The sequence below is a fragment of the Amphibalanus amphitrite genome, unplaced genomic scaffold (assembly GCF_019059575.1).
Source record: "Amphibalanus amphitrite isolate SeventyFive unplaced genomic scaffold, NRLGWU_Aamphi_draft 000022F_arrow, whole genome shotgun sequence".
Lineage (NCBI taxonomy): Eukaryota > Metazoa > Arthropoda > Thecostraca > Balanomorpha > Balanidae > Amphibalanus > Amphibalanus amphitrite.
In genome coordinates, this window is record NW_024881518.1 from 1,388,738 (window position 1) to 1,409,926 (window position 21,189).

Consider the following 21,189-nt stretch of genomic DNA (forward strand, 5'->3'; position numbering starts at 1 on the left):
TATGGAAATCGGTAGTGTGGTGATAAGCGACGCGCGCGACATCTGTGGGACGACTGTGGCGACACCTGGTGGCTGCTTTTCTGCTGTATGTAGGTATTGGGGTTTTGCCGGATATGGTTCCTACTGCTACACCACTATGTTGACCCAATACTAGAAAGTTATTTTGTCCGTAAATGGCAAGCAAATTAAAAGTATATTTACAAAATTGCTTATAAATGATTACGAGATAATAATGAAGAAGTTTTCATTGATTAATTATTTAAATACTCAACTGTGAAACTATATTCTGGTAGGTTTAGTAGAAATTAGTCCGTGCAACCTTGTATTTAGGGCCTTGGCACCATTCACATAGCGAGCTGTAACTTATGTCGTAATTACGGCTCCGACCGTGTGTAGGACACTAAAATGCAATGCACGCCGCATAGTCGCATCATGGAACGTGAGGAACAAATGCAAAGCGTAAAAGTGAAGCCCATATAGAGATAGCGTGTTCACGCAAGAAGGCATACATCTTCCATGCAATGCAACAGTTTCGGAGCCGCAGACTCGCCAACGATGTATCGAATGAATGACTCACTCGAGTAGGCTATTATTGTTATTTTGGCACATACGTAGACGCCTTAATTGCTTCATTCAAATGTGTCGCACTCCTCGTACGGTAGTAGCCGAAAGGCGGGATTCTCCCTGATCCTCTCATCAAAATCTGAAATGTCGTCACCTGTCGGTAAGGAAAACAATTCAGTCCACTCAATGGGTAGGTAATGTGCATTCAATGTATTACCTACACGCAATTAACTTTTATTCGGACTCGAGGAGCCCGTGTTTGGTAAGTTCCGAAGCGTACGTTGCAGTTAGAAACACTTGAGGACGCACTGGTTTAAATTTGTCTGCTCATGTACAACACAGCATGCCAATTGCCATGCTATAGGTATATGATCTGATGCATATAATAGTTATACACTGCACAGCTCACTCCTGGGTGGACGGGCATTTGATCCAATGTTACGTTACTATTGTATGGCAGCTTTGATAGGACACACACTTGGAGCAAACGAGATATCCTTCGATGGTTGTCAGTAATAGAACACTCCTCGAAGCCTTCCACAGGACATTGGTGCGGAACAAAACTGGATGGCTAAATTACGTTGCAAAGCTTTTCTGTAAGCAGAACCATGAACTGATGCGACAGCCATCAGTTTGATCTGCCAGACGACAAGGCGATTCACTGAAGCCATCGGATTGGGCCACATGTCAGTGCCCAGGTGTCCGGTTTATGATAGTTACTCACTGCCGACCGCCACCGTGAGTCGTCGGCCCTGCTCCAGTCGGCCCACCAGATTGTCCAGCACCACATCAGTGTACACCATTTCCGTGGGCACCAGCAGCCGCAGCGACGGGCAGGACGCGACCAGACTGGAACAGGCGGATCACTTGACGGCGGCGGCAAGATCGGCAGCACCAATCATGCACGACGGGCAAACCATCGGAGTATGAAACAGGTAGTTCGCAGGTACTCTTAAGGCCTGGCTACACTATGCGTTTTCTGCGTGCGTTTTTGCAGGTTTGCGTGTTTTGCGTAATATCGTTCTAGGAAAAAAGTTATAAACTATATAATTTTTACTTCGGTTATATACAAAAGCTAATATAACTCTTATGTAACTAAAATTTAAGGTGAAAAACATCACAAAAACGTAATATCCTTCTTTTTCTAGAACGATATCACGCAAAACACGCAAACACGCAAAAAACGCACGAAGAAAACGCATAGTGTAGCCAGGCCTTTAAGCCGTAAGCAAACATAAGCTAAACAATGTATTCGCTTCAACATGAACTCATTTATTCTTAACCACCCGTCTGTCTTGCCGATCCATAACCACGTAAGACCCTGGTCCAGGTCCGATCGCTTATCCACCCGACCAATAATGAACATACGTTAAGGCCGCTTGGACAAAACCTGGACATCGCCATTTTTTTGTCTTAATGCCACTCATGTCAATACTTCAACGTTCTCTGTAGGTTCCCTGACAATACGTTTCCCTAAGCTGGTGATATGTATAGCCTATAGGGGACAGGATGAAGTAGCTAATGGTTGTCTAACAAGTCACTGATAGGTTTCACATCAGACGCAACCAACCACAAGAGGAAAGTCCTTATGCCTAATAAGTCACTGACTGATAAGTTACACACCAAACGCAACCAACCTAAAAGAAAAAAGTCCTTACTCGGCCAGTGTGTCGAGGCTGAAATCGGGACCGTTGAAGGGATGTGTTCCGACCGCCAGCTCTGAGAGATGCGGGAGACCATGGAGTCTAAGAAGAACTGCATCGGTCGTATCGGTGTCCATTAGGTTCAGCCTGCGAAGTTCCCTGAGCAGTCCCAGAGACAGAAGACCAGCGGCGGAGGCCCCACAACCTGAAAAAGCGGAGCTTTCAGGCATTAGATGTGCGTTGCGTCAGGGCATTTTTTTTTTTTAAATAAATTTAGCTCGAATGTTTGAATGGACGGATTGACAGAGCCGGAGCCCAGCTAAGCAGAGCTTGTTGCGTAGACCCCGACCCCTACCGTCCGATCGCACAATGCCGGGTATCGGGAGAATTTAGATGCCAAAGTTTAACGTGCCCTTCAAAGCCGGACACGGCCTGTCCCGCTCAACTGATTTGAACTGACTGCGGCTGCTCCCACCAACCGCAGACCATCCCCGTCAGGAGTCTCAAATATCGAGCACCGGAGCGTCTCAAACCCGGGCTCTCACTACCGGGAGTCCAATGCTCTACCAACTGAGCTAAGGCATGCGAGGACCGGAGGACGACTGGCGAGTAGGCGGCATTTACATCGTTTCAGCTATGTTTAAATGTTCAGTTGTATGCATATGCGACCGGTTTCAAGATGCATCTAATCGCGATACATTTGGGAAATCATATTTCATTTCGTCTCCCATCATTCGTGTTCAACAATGCACTTCTAAAATCACACTGAAAAAGAGAACTAAATAGCCAAAAGTATGGTAGTCCATTGAAAACCAACCTTCTAAATTCAGGTCGCGGATGCCTGGCGTCCTTTTAGGCAGCTGCTCCACGAAACTGTCCGTTACGCTGCACTCCTTGGCATTAAGCCGCTCCAGCCGCGGGCACATCCGCAGCAGGCTGGCCAGTGCAGCAGGCGGCGGATCCCAGAGACCGGAGATGTCCAGCTCCGTGATGGACGTGGCCGGCAGCCGCTCGGTGGGCTGGCACTTCCAGCGGCCGCTCAAGCTCAGTCGCCGCAGTGAGGCCGGTAGGCGCGACAGGAATCGTCCAGACGTCTTGTTCATTGTCAAACTTAGCGCAGAGAGCTCTGGTAGGCCGTCGATCAGCTCCTCGACACATGCGTCATCACATGATTTGGGGAGAATGATGTCCTTTAGCTTTGGACAGCTCTGACACAGGCGTTTCAGTGAGGAGACGGTAACGCGAAACATGTATAGATTTGCCGTTACCAGCTGGTGACAGTGTCGAACTGAAAAAGAAAGACGGTTTGCTTATCTTATCAGAGGAAATGAATGAACCAGGATTCCTAGCTCGGTGAGCGACGGAGATAATGAACATTTAACATCACAGTTCACAACCCAACATCAATCGTCCTATAAACATATCAGCATCAACCTCACACATCCTTCACCAATGATCCAACCAGCAACATGGACACGATTGAAGGGTACTCACTCACTTAGAATAGCAATGTCCATGTCAACACCTCTGACGCCGGCGAAGTTCTGGACGCCAGACATCCGGGAAAGGACTTTCTCCAGCCAGCAGTCTGTGACCCTCTGTGATTTGAGTCCAGGAATAAGCTCGTCGGAGAAGTGCCGACGCTTTGCAAGGCAGTCATCCACTGCCCTTTTCCAACACCACGAAACTGTTGGTGACAATAAGACTGGGTCAATTGACATCGTCAAACCGCACGGTTTCAAGTCGGCAACTGTGCAGAGGAAATCCAGCCGCTCCTGTGGCTCCATGTCCAAGTTGTGTTCCATATCGTCGACATTGCGTTCACTATAGTCCTAAAAGCGAATATGTTGAATTTTGACATTTGACCTGACTGACGACCAGTCACGACGTGACCTTAAACTTTGAATTTTCGCATTGCTCAGTGCTCAGTTCGTCTCGACGAGACAAACACCGCTCCGCAACGATGCACCCCTACAAGCACCCATGACCAGATTTGCATACATCAGATCACACATTCATTCCTGTGATGAATGTGATATATGACGGACGGGTAACAATTCATAATTTAAGCCAAGAACCAATGGTAAAACAACTGAGCTTGAAAACTCATCGAGACATTAGGAAGGTGTGAGCCATGAAACCTAGGTAAGTAGTCCTTCATTGTAAGGACTACTTACCATGAAACCTAGGTAAGTAGTCCTTCATTGGCAATTGTCATTGATGTTGCCTACCTGTAGCTACCTTCAGCTGTTCAGGGAGAGGGAGATAGCTCAGTATGTAGCAGAGCATCTCAGTAGGTAGTTGATGGATGGTCATCACAGCATCCCCAGACGCTGCGGTATCCTGAAAATGGCATTGCTTCACTAAAAACGTTGTTGCCATGGCCATATATAGAAGGTACAGTCACTCCCCCGCCGACCAATCAGAGACAGATCCTGAGTGACGTCATCCCTGATGCTCGCAAGGGGTACTCCATTCCTTAACAACGTAAAAATGGCAAACTTCATTTGAAGATTATTGATGGTACTTTTCACATATTGCTCAACCGTTGATGTCACTGGAAAGCCCAACTAATTTTCTAGCGACAAAAAAGAGCAGCAATATGCTAAGAAATGCCCGGTTTTGAAGATAAGCGCGATTTAAAAACCCTCTACAGTGAATATTTGTGTGTTGGTGACCTTAAGCCCTAGTGTAAAGACAAAAGAAACCAGACTGACCTCCAGATGATGTGAAGACGATGCTGTAGTCGACGATGATGAGGAGAAGACGACGAAGAGAGGACGACGAAGAGAAGTGTGCACAAATTTTCGGCCCTAGGCCATCCTCAGGTGATGAGAGGGGAGGTAGAGGTAAGGAGGGGGAGGAAGACCACCTCCGACGGTCGCCGCGGCCACGGTATATAGAGAACTAGGTAAAACCGGTTCGCCGCCACAACACTAAGGTATTTTGACCACTATTTTCAGCTGGTCTTTTCATTCCAAAAAGGGAACTAGGCCTCATATTTTTATATGTTTTATTATTTAGATATATATTATCCAGAAATGTATTCAGGGCAGGACTGGTGTATATCTGTAAAGTATTTGCGAAGATAATTTTGAAGCCGGCCACGCCATTTCGAAAATAATCAATCTTAGGTTGTAGGGATTCTATAGTAACGAAAATGTGTTTTCATCCTTAAAAATAAAAACTAATAGTGAAAAACTATTATCATAGCCTAATATTGCTTCTTTGAATTTCGAAACCACCATGCTCCCAAAGTTGTCATCCCGCCGGACCTGCCAAAGTTATACCACGAATTCTCGAATAATACCGTGGTGTGGGTCTCAAATCAGTAGCAGTCAATATCAAAAATTGAATTGTCTTTCATATTTTATGTGTGTTTTGCATTTACTAATGCTCAAAACTAGAATTAATCCATGTTGAATACATCACCACCATTGGTGTTCTTTGTCACCCTGTTCCACTAAATTTGATATTGTTTAAAAACAAGACCGAGTCGGCATCTAAATAAACCACCAAAATGTGCAAAAATGCACAGACTATAACATGTAAAAGTATTAAAGCTCAGCTAATTGGGGCTCATTGTCAATTTCCCTTCCAAAGTTGAAATTTAAAGTTTTGGGTACCAAACAGTCTTGAACAAAAACATTCATAGTTGGTAAACCTACCGCAGATGGGCTCATAAAAGGTATTCATCATAATAAAAATTAAATTTTCTTTCCCGATAAGCATGTTTTATTGCAGTTTCGGTGTAATAAGATATATTTTTTGGGTCTAGAATGTGAGAGCTTCCTTGCTGCCAAAAGTCACACTGTAGCAATCAATGGAATATTTCTAAGAAATAAAACCGAGTCGGCATCTATTTATAGTACAATAATATACAAAATTAAATTTTCTATCTGCTGGTGTAAGGTTTTATACAAAATAAATTGGGGCTCAGTACGAAATTCGATGTTAAAAACTGCAGACCATGATTATCACCTGCAGCTGCGCACAGTTTACTGTACTGCTATCGCTAGCGAACGCCAGCGCTCTCATTTGATTGGTTTAACGGCGTGTTCGCTGCTGACGGAGAACATCCCTGATTTTTGAATTTGTTTTGATTAGGCCGATTAGGCACATTGGAATTCAATTCAATTCAATTCAATTCAATTTAAAATTGTGCAGCTTGTTGATGGTAGAAGTTGTGAAGCGCATAACATAAAAGAGTTGTGTAGAGATTGTATGGGGTGTTGACGTTTTTGACATTTCCTTTTTCTTGTGCTCTTTTGAGATCTTTGCAGGGGTTGGAAATTTGCAATCACAATGCCACTAGGAAACAGTGTTTTTTTTTTGTTTTCATGCCACAATTATGGGCAACACGGCAGGGCAAAGTTTGCCTCAAGTCCTGGCTCGTTCGTAGCCTTGATTTGCATTCAAGAAAGCAGGTCTGTGCCCAAATGGATGCTGCACATTTTTATATTCTTCAAAGCAATCGAGGTTCATTTGCCGATTCTGCATGGAATATGCGAAGCAAAGCAGTGTCATGCTGACGCGGAGACGAAGACGTAAGTATGAAACAGACTACAATACTTGGCAAAAAGGCAAGCAAAATGCATCACTTAGTTCGACTAATCCGCATCATTCTATATCAACCAATCTGGAAATGTGTACCCTCCAGTGTACCAGTATGCCCTGCATAAATGTGGAAGAATTGAGCCAGAGCCCATGCTAAGCGTGAATTGCTGTGTAGACCTACAAACCCCACCATGCACCAGGCATCCTTGAGCATGTGCTGTGTTGTGCAGGTGATTGTGCATTGGTGTTCATGTGCTCCTGGGTGCCTTTTTGGTGGGGGGGGGGGGAGCTCGAGCGTTGTGTGGTTCTTGAGTTATCATCCTATCCACCAGGTTGTATCTGGCGGTGGTTCTGGAGACAGCGCGGTTCGATCCAGCTGTGGGCCTGACGTCACCCAGCAGAAATGGCAGCATGTTATCACCAGCTACGAGGCGCGCATACAGACAATGTCCAGAAACAATCACGTCATCTCCAGGTCAGTTGTGCATCCCACCGACTCTGTAGGGCAGTGATATAATGCCAATTGTGTTACCTGGCACCTTCTTCTTCTTCTTCTGTTGTCCGGCGATTCCGGCGGGCCGATCATCGGGCCTCCGGCAGGAGGCCAGTCCTCCTGAAGAACCTCAGCACCGCGTCCGGGTCCTCTTGTAGCACCGTCAGTGTCGGGGTGTGGCCGAGGAGCGCAGACCGCGCCGCCTGGTATTTCGGGCATTCGCAGACCACGTGTTCCGTGTCCTCCGGCACGCCACACTCGGGACACAGGCCGTCGGTGTCCGGCCTGTTCCATCTGGCTAGTGTGGCTTGGAGCAGTGGACAGCGGTTCGCTCGCAGCTGATGGAGCAGAACCTGGTCCCGTCTGGCCCATTCACTCTCATACTTCAGGCAGCGCCCGTCCGTCGCTCTCCGGTGTGTGTGCTCCGGGGGCACGGTGGTGTGGTACGTGCCAGACCATTTCTTCCAGCACACACCACGGATGGCCACTTTCGCCGACGGGAGGTCGATCTTGGCCGTTTCTTGAGGGAGGGTCCTTCCGGTGTTTGCAGCCTGGTCTGCCTGCTCGTTTCCCGCGATGTCTGCGTGGCCAGGGATCCAGACGATTTGCACGTTCATTTTTCTGCGACTGAGATGGTTCAGGCCTGTCCATATCTCGGTAAGGGTTTCTGGGGCGGGTCCTCTGGTACCCTGTTTGAGGAAGGTTACCAGTGAGAGTGAGTCGGTGCACAGGCGGGTCGTCTTGACTTCCTTTGGGGCTCCCGCTGCGTCCCTCACAGCTGCCAGGAAAGCCACTTGCTCGGCCCGGTACGAGCTTGACCACTTGCCGGCCGGTACGCTCCAGGTCGCGTTGCCTCGGCCTTGCTCGATGCGGACAACTCCCCCTCCGCCAACTCCAAACCCCTTCTCCGTGGAACCGTCAGTGTAGTAGGTTGAGTCCGTGGGCGGCAGGGATTCCAGGACGCGCTCTGCTGCCGCTCGCCTTCTTTCCGGTGGATCATGTCTGGAGGTGGTGTCACCAGATTCCGTGTGGAAGCTGATCCTTCCTTTCCCCATCGACAGCCACGGGGGGCGCGGTGGTAGGGACATTGTCTCCCTCTTCGTCTCCTCGAGCAGCGCTTCCTTCGCGATCTTGGTCGCTTCTTCGCGCCAGGTCTGCCGGTTCACGAGCCGCTTCCTCATCTTCCTGGTGACCGTCTGTCGGGCCGGGACGCTGTCAGGGAGACGGATGACCCTCTCTCGCAGGATCGCGCCTTGTTCTTCAGCCAGAGAAGAGATGCTCCGGATGTTGGCCTCCGCCATCACCACCCTCGTCCTCGTGCCGGCTGGGCAGCCCGTGATGATTCGGGCTCCGGCGGCCGCGACCTGGTCCATCTTCTCCCTGTTCGTCTTCCGGCTCAGCGACATGTACGCCGCGCTTCCATACAGCGCTACGGGTTGGATGAACTGGCAGTACATCCTTCGCAGGGTTACTGAGCTGCAACCCCACGTGGTTCCCGCCAGGGCCTTGGTGACTTGCAGTCGCTTTGCCAGTTTGCCCTTCAGCTGCTGTACATGTTGGGTGAAAGACAGTTGGGTATCGAAGACGACTCCCAGCACTGTGACTTCGCTGGTTTGCTGTATGATCGTGTCCCCCAGACAGATGTCCACCTTTTTCTTTGAGTTTACTTCGTGTACGTTGGAGGTGAATAAGATTGTCTTGGTTTTGGTGGCGCTGATTGTCATGTTCCAGGCGTAGGCCCATTCCTCTACTTCGTCCATTGCCGCCTGCACCTTGGCCTGGGCTGTGGGGACGCTGCTGTCACTGGCGTAGATGATCAGGTCGTCTGCGTACATGCCGATCTGCACGTCGTGCCGCCGCAGCACTGGTGCCAGGTCGTTGATGTAGCAGAGCCACAGGAGCGGTGAGATCACTCCTCCCTGCGGCAGGCCCTCCCGCATCTTCACCTCTGCGGATGCCGTCTCGTCCCATGCCACTCTGGCTCTTCGATCTGCCAGGAAGTTCCTGATCCACCTCATCATACATGGTGGAACATCCATGTCCGTCATCTTGTAGAGCAGACTGGTTTTGTTGACACGGTCGTACGCGGCAGTCATGTCTACAGCCACCAGGACTGTTCTCTTGGTGGGCTTCGCTTCCATGGCATCCATGATATCTTGGCCGAGTCGGGCGATCTGCTCCTCTGTGCACCGGCCGGATCTGAAGCCCGCCTGTTCTGGGACGAGGGTGCCATTCGCTTCGAGCAGGTACGCCAGTCGGCCCTGGAGGAGGCGTTCGGCCAGTTTACAGATGCAGCTGGTGAGGCTGATGGGGCGGTACGACGACGGCTGTTCCGGGGGTTTCCCGTTCTTGTGAATCGGTATGATCTTGGCTCTGCGCCAGGCGGTGGGCACCTCTCCCGATGCGAGACTCTTGTTCAGCACTCTGAGGAGCGTCTTCCTGCCCGCCGTGCTGAGTTCCTTCAGCATCTGTGGCATCACTCCGTCCGGGCCGGGGGCACCTGTTTTCATGTGAGACAGGGCCACTTCCAGCTCCGTCAGGCTGTAGGGACGGCAGACTTTGCCCCGGCAGTTTGGGTGTTTCTTGCATGGTTGGGCTACCGCCTTGTTCACCGCCTGTCGTCTGGCCTTCTGGTGGTCTCTGAGTTCCTGGTTTGAGGCTGAGTATTGTGATTGGCTGACTTGGGCATAGTGTTTAGCCATGACATCTGCTTTTTCCTTCGCTGTTTTTGCAGATCTTCTGTGCACTTTCAGGATAGCTGTCGATCCCTGCTTCTTCCCGCGTCCATCCATCGCCTTGATTGTGGAGTAGAGGTGCGAGTTGTCTGTCGCCGCGTCCATCTTCTCGCATTCGCGGGCCCATGCGTTCAGCTTTGCACGTTTTACAACTTGTTTCGCTTGTGCGGTTTTCTCAGTGCATTGTGCCATCAGATCTTCGTTTCCAGGGTCTCTCCTCAGGGCGTCTCGGGCTTCCCTTCTTTGCTGCACGGCTTCTTCGGCTTCTTCACACCACCATGCTTTCGCGTTTCTCCGGGGTGGCACGCGAGGGATGGCTTTCTCTGCCGCTTGGACCATGATTCTAGTGAGTTTTCTTGTCGCTGCCTCGGTCGATGTCATGCGGCGGAGCTTGTGCTTGAATTTGTGGTCGGTCAGTGTTCGGTACAGTGTCCAGTTTGCTTTCCGCAGGCACAGTCTCGCTCTCCTCTTTGCTGGGGGCGGCGTCTTGACTTGCATTTCCACCTTGATGTGTAGCGGGCGGTGGTCCGACGCCAGGTCTTCCCCGATACACCACTCGATCCCGCCGCTCAGGGCGGCATGGCAGATTGTGACGTCTGGTGTGGTGCCTCTACCGCTCGCATCATGTCTCGTCGGAGCTCCGGAGTTGAGCACACACATGTCATGTTGGTCCATCCACTCGGCGATCCTGCCCCCTCTGGGGTCTCTCGCACGGTTGGAGTCCCAGAGTTCATGGTGTGCGTTAATGTCCGCTGCGATGATAACGTTTCTTCCCTGCGGGAGGCTGTCCGGGTTGAACTCGTCCCTTCTCGTGTCTTCGTTACTTGGTTTTACTGTGGCTATGTACGCGTTTAGCAGCCTTACAGTTCGTGTCGTTGATTGGATATCTATCATGACTGCGTCGGAGTTTCTGTCTCGTACGTCGTACGCTATCGGTTCGAAGCCGAAGCCGCATCCTCTACGGACCAGGGTCAGGACACCTCCGTATCCATGGGATTCACCGGCGTGCGTTCCTCGATGCTGTCTTCTGTCAGCCCGCGCCGCCACCTCCCATCCCTCGAACTTCGGGGTCTCCTGTCCCTGTCGGAGGTTGGTTTCTTGGAGGCAGAGGACATCTACCTTTTGTTCCTCGGCGTATCGTAGGATCTCTGCCCTCTTCTCTGTTGCACCGATGCCGTTAGCGTTCAACTGAATTATGTGTAGTTCTGCCTTGTGAGTTAGTTTTGTACTTCGTGTTGTTCGTGTCAGATGCTCTGGTGGCCGGTAGTCCTCTTGTGGGAGCGCTCTGGCTGCACTCACAAGGGCGGCGAAGGGACGAGGCCTCTCCGGCTGGGCTTGCTCCACGACCCCATCCCTCGGCCGATCCTCGCGTGTGTCCCCTGCAGGGCTCCGAGTGTCTTGTCTTCGGGTGTTGCGAGGTGAGTTACGTCTCGGTGGACCGGAGGCTGGCATGTCTTGTGGTTCAGGTTCCGTCTTGTCTTTTGACGTCTCGAGCAGTCCACTGTCGGGTCGGAATTCCTCCTCCGAGCACTGTTTGCCCCGTTGGATGAGTCGCTTCATCGTTTCACGTAGCGTCTCCGCCTCTACGGTTGTGCACAACTGGAAGTCCTCCGTGGTACACTGCTTTCCTGCCTCAATAAGCTGCGCCATTGCCTTACGCAGAGTTGCACTTTCAGTGGTTGCAGTTGCTCGAGCATCGGCCGTTCCTTCTTGTCTTGTCATGGCTCTGGTGACTCTTCTGGTGGGTTGTTTGGTGTCCGTCTCTGGTTTTGTCGGTAGCGTCTCGTCCTCCTTCTCCTTCCTGTGGCCGGCGGCAGCGCCTCCCCTCGCATTGCCGCCGGCGCGGTCCGCGCCCAGTGGTCGGGACGCGGACCGCAGCTCCCGTCGGCTATTCATTTAGGCGCAGCCCCCCACTCGGGGGCCGCGCTGACGGTGTGCGACTCGGTCGCAGCTGAAGTCGTCGGTTGACTCCGGCAGGTGCGCCTCTTGGTGCAAACACCCCCACCACGAGAAGGTGAGGCGCGTGGGCGGGGCTTGCGCCCCCGAGGGAGGCGTTCGGGCGGCAGGCAGGGGCCGAGGCCGCTCCCTTCGCCCCACCTCCGTCGGCCGCGATGCGTCCACCAGCGATGATGTAGCCGGCGTCGCGCACCGCAGCGAAGGCACCTGGCACCTGCCCCCTGATAGGTGACAATGGCGTCCCCCCGTCCTCGGTGAGTGGCGTGATGACTGTGACCGGTCACCGGTCGACCACAGGTCGATCGGGGCCGGTTGTCGCTGTGGTCCGAGAGCCGAGGCGGGCCCAGGGGCGACCTCCTTGGCCGTCTGATGGAGGCGTGGTCCCATACATGCATTTCCCATCAATATGTGAATTTATCAATTTGTAGGTAAATGGTTGTGACCAATCACTGTTCAACATCTGCCAATATAATCTGATCTGCGTCCTCCTCTGCCCTCCACCCTCAGGCAGTCAGCTGAGTCAGATCCAGGACCAGCTCCAGAGCCTGAACCTGTCATTGAAGGCCGTCAGGCACCACCTATCCTTCACTGTACAATCCTTCGGTGTTACAAGTTACAACCAGATTAATTGCTTTATGCTCCACTCAGTCTGCTGTTTGACCATAATGGGCTGTTTGAATGGCATGGCATATTGTGTCATAAGGCAAAAATATAGCATTGCAGTTAAAGGCCTACTTGCATGACTATGCTTCCAGTGAATGCTCTGAATATTTCTTGGTGAGTTAAATAGATTACCTTAGGGATATTCAGCATAGGACTTGAAAATAATATGGTCCCTAATGAGTCATTAACTCTTTACTGTGTTTCAGAGCGCCACGCGACCACGATGGTACTGCCAACGATGGCCTGCTCACCGACAGCTCGCCGCCAGCCGGCGGCGTTCCGCCAGCCAACGGGCTTCCGCCAGCCAACGGCGTTCTGCCCGCCGATGGTGGCCCGACGACCGACTGTCGCTCGCCGGCCGAAGGTGATCCGGTAGCCGAACGAGGCTCGCCAACCTACGCCGATCGACGCCGGCCCGCCCGCCGACGACGCCCTGCCAGCCGACCGCGTCCCGCTCGCCGACGGCGTCGATACGCCGGCGCGCGTATCGACATTGATCAGAAACGATCACATTATGTCCAGGTCAGTAATTGTGTCAACCAACGCATCCACAGGTCAGCTGTGTCCTGCTTCGTTACTAGGTCAGTGACCCTAGGTGGGTTGCTTGGGGGAACTTTATGTGTTGCCGGGATGGGATGTCTGCTAATGCAGGTGCCGTTGCAAGTGTCGTGACGCTTGATGGTCTCAGGCTTGAGCTTCGAGTGAGTGAGAAATGCTGAGTGAGAAATGTGTAATGTTTATACAGGCGAATGTACTGTTATTATGGATGAGTGTGCGACAGGGAACGTTATGAGGTGTGATTCGTGGTCGCCGTGGCTGGTAGTGGCATTTTACGCGACCGTCGTGACCTGTGACGGCAGCCGTGACTGCTACATGACAGTCGCCGTGACTGTTCTATAACGGCCTTCGTGACTGAAACGTGACGGTCGTCACTCGTCGTGACGTGCCGCGACTCGCTGTTTTGCAGGTCATTAGTCGCGGGCGCTCGAGCTGACGGTGTCGTCTGACGGCTCCACGGTGACCAGCGCCGCCTCCGCCGAGAACATCAGACTCCTGAAATGCTAATGGCCGTACACGAACAAGAGGCTCTAAACATCCAGGTGCAGGATAAGCGCCATGCTCAGAGGCGTCATCTGGAGAAGGCCGCACAGTGCACTTAAGGCTGAGCTCGGGTGAAGTGCGCGCAGACAGATATGATCAACTGACGGGCCGGCCATCAGATATCAGTACGGAACTCAAGATGATTGGAGCCGACGTGGTTCGGTTGATGGTGTGTCAGGGTTGATTGAGAGTGGAGGCGAGACACCCGGATCTGTGAATGATACGCCGATACGGATCTCGACGTCGTCTCGCAATTTGTGCTATGTAATATGACGGCTATGCCGTGGTATCATTCACTCTCGATGCGCTTATAAATAATAAATAGGACAGAGACTGGAATTAAGATTATTATATTTGGATGTAAGGGGCAAGTTTTGGCCAGCGCTATATTAGAAATCGTGAGCGTGCTAGTTGTAATCAATCGCGCGCTTCTTGCTGAGCATCTGTGAGCGAGAAAATACTTTCTCTGGAACGTTCGTCGTAAAATATGTGTATCTTTGGAATAAGTTGTCAGAACATGAATGCATTTTTGATGTCCACTGCAGCTGCTGTTCTGGAACAGAAACATGCCGAGATCGGCTGTGTAGGTATGTACTATGTACGCTGTGGCAAAATCAAGCAGCCGTACCATGAATCAAAAGCGATATGTGAATTAAAGTGGATATATTTCACTTTTTTCAGTTTTATCATACAGATCACAGAAATGCGTCAAATACTATCACACCCGGTTCCAAACAACTAAACGCTTGCGATCACTGGAAAGTAAATAAACAATAGATACCCATGTGGCTGCCTGGCGTGATCCGACTCTCTCTCTCTCTCTTTCTCTCTCTCTCTCTCTCTCTCTCTCTCTCTCTCTCTCTCTCTCTCTCTCTCTCTCTCTCTCTCTCTCTCTCTCTCTTTCTCTCTCTCTCGCTCTCTGTTGTTGCTGACGCACACAGGACAATACAGCCGAATCGCGACGATGGAGAGCACGGAACGATGCTGGTGACTGGCGGACCAGCGAAAACAGGAAAGGAGATGAATAGCTCTAGCTCCCGTCTGCGCGCGGAAGGGCTCTGATTGGCGCGGCTCGCTGACTACATTGGCTCATCAGACTGTTGTTGGTTTCCTCCTTCCCCTCCCACAAGCGTAGCCACTAGCCAGGTAGCTAAGTTGTGCGTGGAAGCGAGCGGCCAGAGTGGCGTCAGGTGTCGCCCTCCCAGCGACCGGGCAGTGCAGCTGGACACTGGGCAGTGCAGCTGGACGTGCCCTGGATGGTCCGCCTCTGATCTCGGCACACTCGGCAGAGTGCGACCGGACACTCCATGGAGTTGCATAGCGTCGATAGGCCGTATGGTGTCGCTGTCGTAATTATAAAAGCGTAAGTAGAAGGCTGAAACAAGATATAGAATGCTTTTCTTTGCATTTAATATCGCAAAGCACAGCTTTATGCGCTGGCTACGATATGTGCGTGTCGGTTGCGCGGCAGTAATCATCGAAGAAATATATGATTTATGAACGTTTCTTGATCATAGAATGATAAAACATTGCAATGTTTGCCTGTTGTGAAGAAAACTCCTATACTGCCGCTCTATCGTCCGGAATTATTCGTGTTTGATTACCGCGATTCCGCCACTCTATCAGCTGATTTTTGTTTCCGAGTCACGTGACCAACCGGTGTCTCCCTGGCCGCGGCGAGGTACCAACTGACGCCAGACGGAGGTTTGAAATGACACCAGTTGGCGCGCGAGGTGACCTGCAGCGCCACCTGTCTCGGTAGGCCATCTGTCGGTCACCGTTCGGACTGGCAACTCCTTCAGCCGCCGGTTATAATATCGGCCATGATGTGGTTTGGGTGTTCAGCGATGGTCTGCGGTCTCGAATAAATAGCGATTCTGCGATTTTCCTGTTTGGGCCGTCTTTGCATACCGTCAAGATGTTGATGCGGAAGCAGTTGGTGATGTCTGTTTGTTCGTTTGGGTGGCAGGTAGTCATGTGGTCGCCGAGGGGAGTGTCCGGGTTTCTGTGCCGCGCGTCTCGGAGGTGCTCGTTAAATCTCAGTCGCACGCTTCGTCTTGTCTCTCCGATATAAATATTCCGCGTCTTTACTTTTTCACACAGCTCACAGGCTATCTCATAGACCACATTTTTTGTGTGACACCTGCCACCCAGACCGCTCATACAAGTCGCGCATTTGCGACCCCCTCCAGGGCAGGGGGGCGGTTCCAGAGCGGAGCGCACTAGGCTCTTTTTGAGGCTATTGTCGTTTTTCCACGCCACTTGGAATGCCAGCCCTGACGCCCGGACTGTGCCCTGGATTTTGTGAGCGAGCGAGTCATCGATGAATGGCAGTGAGATGAATGTTCGGTCATCTTGGCGCCGCCGCGCCCGGCTCTGTTCGTTCTGCCTTTCCCGAGGTATCGACATCACCTGGGCCGTAGAGGAACGAACCAGACGCGGCGGGTAACCGTTTGAGATGAACAGATCTGTCACCTTGGCGACACTCCGGTCCCTTGCGGCGGGGTCAGATGACAAACGCACCGCTCGTTTCAGCTGTGCCTTCAGCACAGACTTTTTCATCTGAGCGGGATGAGCAGAGTCATATGGCATAATGATTGGGGCTGCCATGGGTTTGTAGTAGAGCTCAGTTTGGTAGGTGCCATCTGGGTGGATTGTGACCAAAGTGTCTAAGAATGGTAACTGTTCTCCGTTCGTATCTGAGCGCTCAGCTGTGAATGTGATCGACGGGTGTACGGTGTTGATGAACTGTAAGTACGCGTCCAGTTCCTCTGCTCCGTGCGGCCACACTCCAAATACGTCATCGATGTATCTGAGGTAGAGGGTGGGTTGCAGGCGGGGTGAGCTCAGAATACGCTCTTCTACCTTTCCCATGAATACCACCGCCAGTGGAGGAGCGACGCGGCTGCCCATCGCAATTCCCCTCGTTTGTCGGTAGTACCTGTCACCGAATCGAAGGTAATTGTTGTTAAGGCAGTGAGAGAGAAGCGTCTTAACATCGGTCAGTGTCAGACCGAACATACAGATGTTGTCTGCATGCCTCTCTAGGAGTTCAGTGGCTGTCTCGATCGCTTCATTTACCGGAATGTTCCCGTATAGATTGGTCACGTCCACGCTAAAAATGATACTCCCGTCTGATAGTTTGTCTGGGAAGTTGTGGTGAAGCCGTTTGAGGTAATCGTCAGTGCTCGTGAGATGGGCCGGAACGAATGGCAGCAGCTGGTTGATCACACGCTCAAGCAGCCAGGTGAGTTTATCAACCGGATCCCCGCATGCGGATATGATGGGTCTCAGAGGGACCGTTGGCTTGTGGTTTTTGGGCAGACCGTAAAACTCGGCCGTGCGAGAGCATTGGGGTAACAATGCCTGTATCATGCTTTTCTCCACTTTGTCGGCCATTGTGTCACCAATGAGACGCTTGGTTTTAGCCTCGAGCTTGGGTGTCGGGTTTCTTTGGACCGGCTCATATTCTGAGACATGTGCGTTGGCTTTGCTGATGTAATCGTCTTTCGTCATCAGTACAAATCCTTTGCATTTGTCCGATGGTTTCAGAACCAGGTCGTCGTTCTTCCTGAACTGGCTGATGGCGTGTCGCTGATGGGTAGTGTGGTTTTTCCCCGAGGCTCTGTGATTGCGATAGATAACCATCAACTTCTTTTTCAGCGCCGACAGTTTTCTCTCGATCTCCCCAGACGCGGCTGGTGGCATGGACGCGTTACCATCCGGGAAGCGCGGTTTTAGGGTGCCTTGTCTTAGGCTATACATCCCTCGTGCCGCTCGCTTTTGGAATTCAATTTTCCATCGTAGTGCAAACGCGCCTCTTTCTGCTCCAATTTCCACCTCTGTCAGGGTCAGCGATGCCATTCCTTGGGATTTGTCCCAAGATCTTGGGATTTGAACATTAACATTGGGATCTTGTGATTTGCGCTGCATATCTTGGGATCTGACAGAAGCTGATTTCACTTTGTCTTCTCATGCTGTCGAATGCTTTTTTCCTTGGTCGATAATAAATTTAGGATGGATTTGCCTCACGGACGGTTAATAGCATTCAAACATATTGAAGTAACGGACGAAGCTTGCGATGTTTCTTGCAGGCATTATCTTCCCGAGGTCGCAGGGTTATTTTTGTACCATTACTTGTTATGGGTATAGTAGCAGCTTTCAGTCGCTGTTCGCAACTGACGCACATTTGTTTAATTTCCAACTACCGATCAACAGGGATGGGTGGTTTGGCGGCATGATGTTGCATGGCTATGAAAAGCTTTTACAAACATTGTGCCTAAAAAATATTTCAGAAAGCGGCTCCCGCACAAAGCGTTTCATTTTACGGTTTTGCTCTATGGAGGCTTATCCGTTGACCGCGAACCAAAATAAGGGCAATTTGTCTTTGACCTCGGAAAAGTGTCTGGTCACCTGACCTCTGCGCTCTGCTGGACCAAAAATAATCAAAGCATAACCTTGCGACCTTCACAACACTGCTGACGTCTTGTAACTATATAGCCCAGGGGACGAGTTAGGTCCTCGTTTAGACCCCCTCGCCATCGTTGGCTTGAAAATTCATGGGCCCCAGCGGGCACTGGCTTACGCGCAGATTCACAGCATAGGCTTTTCGATTTCGGGATTCACATAAGCTTTTAAGAGCTTGTTTTTGGAGCCCATATTTCAAAACTCAGTGGTGGAAAACACTAAAAATCAGCCTGACCTCACCTGACCCTAGCTTCTCCAAATGTATCACGAGACAAATTTCGAAATAAACCCAAAATGCCACAGACTTCGTTTCCAAGAAGTTCTAACAGATTCAAACTTTGTGTTTTGGGTCCTTGACCCACCATTGACGGTCGACGAATGACCTGACCATAATAGCAGATACCACCGGCTTCATGTTGTCTAGGCCAGCATCTTCATTTTTCGTGAAGCTCTAATACTCGGTCAGGAACCGACAGTGGCGCGGGAACTTCTTCCAGACTGGGGGGGCTGAACCATCATAGATATCAACCTAGGGTACCCCCAAATCTAGCTTTCTCATCGGTTTTAGGCCACTTATTTTTCAGACCGTGGCCTTTTCAACGAAAAAAAAAGAAGAAAATATTTGCAAAAAAAGTGAGGTATTCCGTCTCAGCTGAGTGAAGAAACTACCGTTTTGGCAACCTGGAATAAAGGTTTTAAGCTGCCAAATGAGGTGCCGAGTCAGTAAAATAGGTAGATTTTTCACTCACATGCTTTCTTCCTTTGTGACTCACAACCCCTAATTTGGGGAGGACAAGCTGCCCCAACGGTTCCTGGCCTCATGAAAAGTTGTGAGGCACCGCCCCCACGGCCCCAGAGTTGTGAGGGCAAGCTTCCCCCACTGCCCTCTCCCCCGGTTCCCGCGCCTATGTATGAATCTATGAAATTGTGTTGGTAGATTTCCGATATCGATTCCTCCAGCTGGGGGGGCTCAAATACATTACGAGCCCCCCCAGCCGAAAAGTTGGAGGGGCTCAGCCCCCCCTAGCCCCCCCCCGGTTCCCGCGCCACTGGGAACCGATCAGCTGTAGGAGTCCGATCGACCCCCTCCCCCTCCCCTCCCCCCGGCCTCTAGGTACATTAGCTGCTGTAAAGACGCCAATAAGGACAAGGGTGGACCCGAAGAAGAGAAAGTTGAATACTAAACACACTAATATGTCCAAAATAAGCTATGGATTTACTTGGGGTACTCCTAAGGATATGTGATGGGTAGTCTTGGGATTCGAGACGAGAATCTTGGGAAATTCTGGTCGAGATCTTGGGATGGAGCAAAAATGTGGATGGCATCACTGGTCAGGGTTCTATCCCGAATCGACTGGGTTAGGGCAAATTTTGGGCCCTTTTTGAGCAGATCAGCTAGATCATGCTCCACTTCCTGTCCACTCAGGTTTTGGAACAGGGCGGTGGATTCTCGTGGAAGGGCGGTTTGGGGTTGGTCGCCCCAAAAGGTGTTTTACTGATAAGTGGGAATAGGTGATAAGACTTACTCGGTCACCATTTGCTTGCGATGTGATTTTCTTTGGCAAGCTATCTTCAGGTGCAGCAGCTTTTCTCTTAACTGACTGTGCTATATCCATGCCTGCAAACATGACAGAAAATCACCTGAAGTTTTCGTAGAGACAACAATGAAGGTCGAAGGAGGGGTTCAAAAGTAAAACTTTTGGGGAATATTAATTACCACATGCGGAACTTAATATACTGTGACCCCAATTTTTTAAAGTACAACCCCAATGGCAAAACTACAACCCAAACACTGGAAAATTAAGAATCAGCCTAAAACACATGAAAATGAACAAAATATGTATCATACATAAGCAGACAATTGAGATATATCAAGAAAGTGAAGATATCAATAAATTAGGACATCTTTTTGAATTCTAGATGCTAAAAACATTGAAAGTGCTCTGTTAAAGGGACCCTCCCACCTTCAAAAAAGTTTATGAATTGGCATGAAAGTGATGTCGCTCGGATCAGAAAGAGCAAAAATGAATATCTACCAAATTTCACCGAAAAATATTCACCGGTTTTCAAGATATTAGACTTTTACTTTTGTTTACTTTTTGGGATCTCCGCTGTTCCTAGCGACTTTATTTGGAAGCAATAGTTTGGCAGCTGAAAGTGCGGCACTTGTTGTACGCAAAGCAGCATATTACAAAACGTTTTAGTCAAACATTTAAAAATCGTTAGATATTTGCGCTGGTGTCACACATTCAGAGGGGTATTCCTATGCATTAGCCCCTCTGAATCAAAATGCTGCAATTTTGAAATTCAATATTTCCGATTTAAGGCATTTCTCCATGTTGTGAGTGCCGAAACCGGTAATTGTGAGCCAGGGACCCCATTTTGGCTATCTCAACTCAACTCTAATGTTAAGGTGGGAGGGTCCCTTTAAGAACACATTATTCTGCTGAGACAGTGAGCATGATATGAAAGTTAATCACTTCATACTTCTTAAGCATACAAAGTGAATCATATTGAAAGTGTTCCAAAAAATCTTAACATGTAACATGAAAGTGTGAAGCAAAAAAAAATCATTACATTCATCATACTTTTGCAGAGGCGGATCCAGCTCAGAGTTTTTTTTTGGGGGGGGGCAAAACATAACAATTTATCGATTCTTCCCATGCCTCGTCCATAGGCGTAATGTTAATTTGCCGTTTGGGAGGGGCAAATGCCCCTCGTCCCATTTTGCCCCCCCCCCCCCCGGATCCGCCACTGTACTTTTGGGTTTTCTCACTAAATATTTCATACCTGTGGGCTGTGCTTATCAAATAGATAAGCATCGATGAAAAGTTTGACACAAAACAGTAAGCTTCAGAAATAAATTAACCTAACCTAAGCCTTCACCCTATGTAGCATTCTATCACCATAATCTGACCATAATATCGCGTGTCAACGACGACCACAGAACGCACAATCATGAATCTTTTTTTTTAGTGGCCCTAACTTACGTTACCGGCCTCGCGAGGAG

General features: G+C 50.2%; 1 protein-coding gene and 1 long non-coding RNA gene across 13 annotated transcripts; one reads left to right on the forward strand and one right to left on the reverse strand.

The window, feature by feature from the left end:
- Positions 1 to 70: 70 nt before the first annotated feature.
- Positions 71 to 21,126, reverse strand: LOC122392093 (F-box/LRR-repeat protein 14-like). 12 transcript variants are annotated; one of them, XM_043386663.1, is made up of 10 exons: positions 21,097 to 21,108; positions 20,970 to 20,976; positions 19,782 to 19,797; positions 4,925 to 6,701; positions 4,439 to 4,550; positions 3,706 to 3,894; positions 3,025 to 3,495; positions 2,223 to 2,412; positions 1,289 to 1,413; positions 71 to 718 (listed from the first exon to the last, which is right to left on the reverse strand). In XM_043386663.1, exons 5-10 carry the CDS (start codon positions 4,521 to 4,523, stop codon positions 630 to 632), a joined length of 1,149 nt encoding a protein of 382 aa, XP_043242598.1. In that variant the 5' UTR covers positions 4,524 to 4,550; positions 4,925 to 6,701; positions 19,782 to 19,797; positions 20,970 to 20,976; positions 21,097 to 21,108; the 3' UTR covers positions 71 to 629. The 12 variants fall into 12 exon arrangements, 10 of the variants coding, with proteins under 10 accessions (XP_043242598.1, XP_043242580.1, XP_043242543.1 ...); XM_043386645.1 differs by having other exon boundaries at positions 3,706 to 3,805; positions 4,449 to 4,550; positions 4,925 to 5,020; positions 19,706 to 19,797; positions 20,970 to 21,126; XM_043386608.1 differs by having other exon boundaries at positions 4,925 to 5,020; positions 19,706 to 19,797; positions 20,970 to 21,126.
- On the forward strand, positions 6,374 to 14,383 carry LOC122392133. The gene is made up of 4 exons (XR_006258467.1): positions 6,374 to 6,754; positions 7,097 to 7,239; positions 12,818 to 13,133; positions 13,579 to 14,383. It is a non-coding gene; the product is annotated as an uncharacterized LOC122392133 (long non-coding RNA).
- Positions 21,127 to 21,189: the final 63 nt, after the last annotated feature.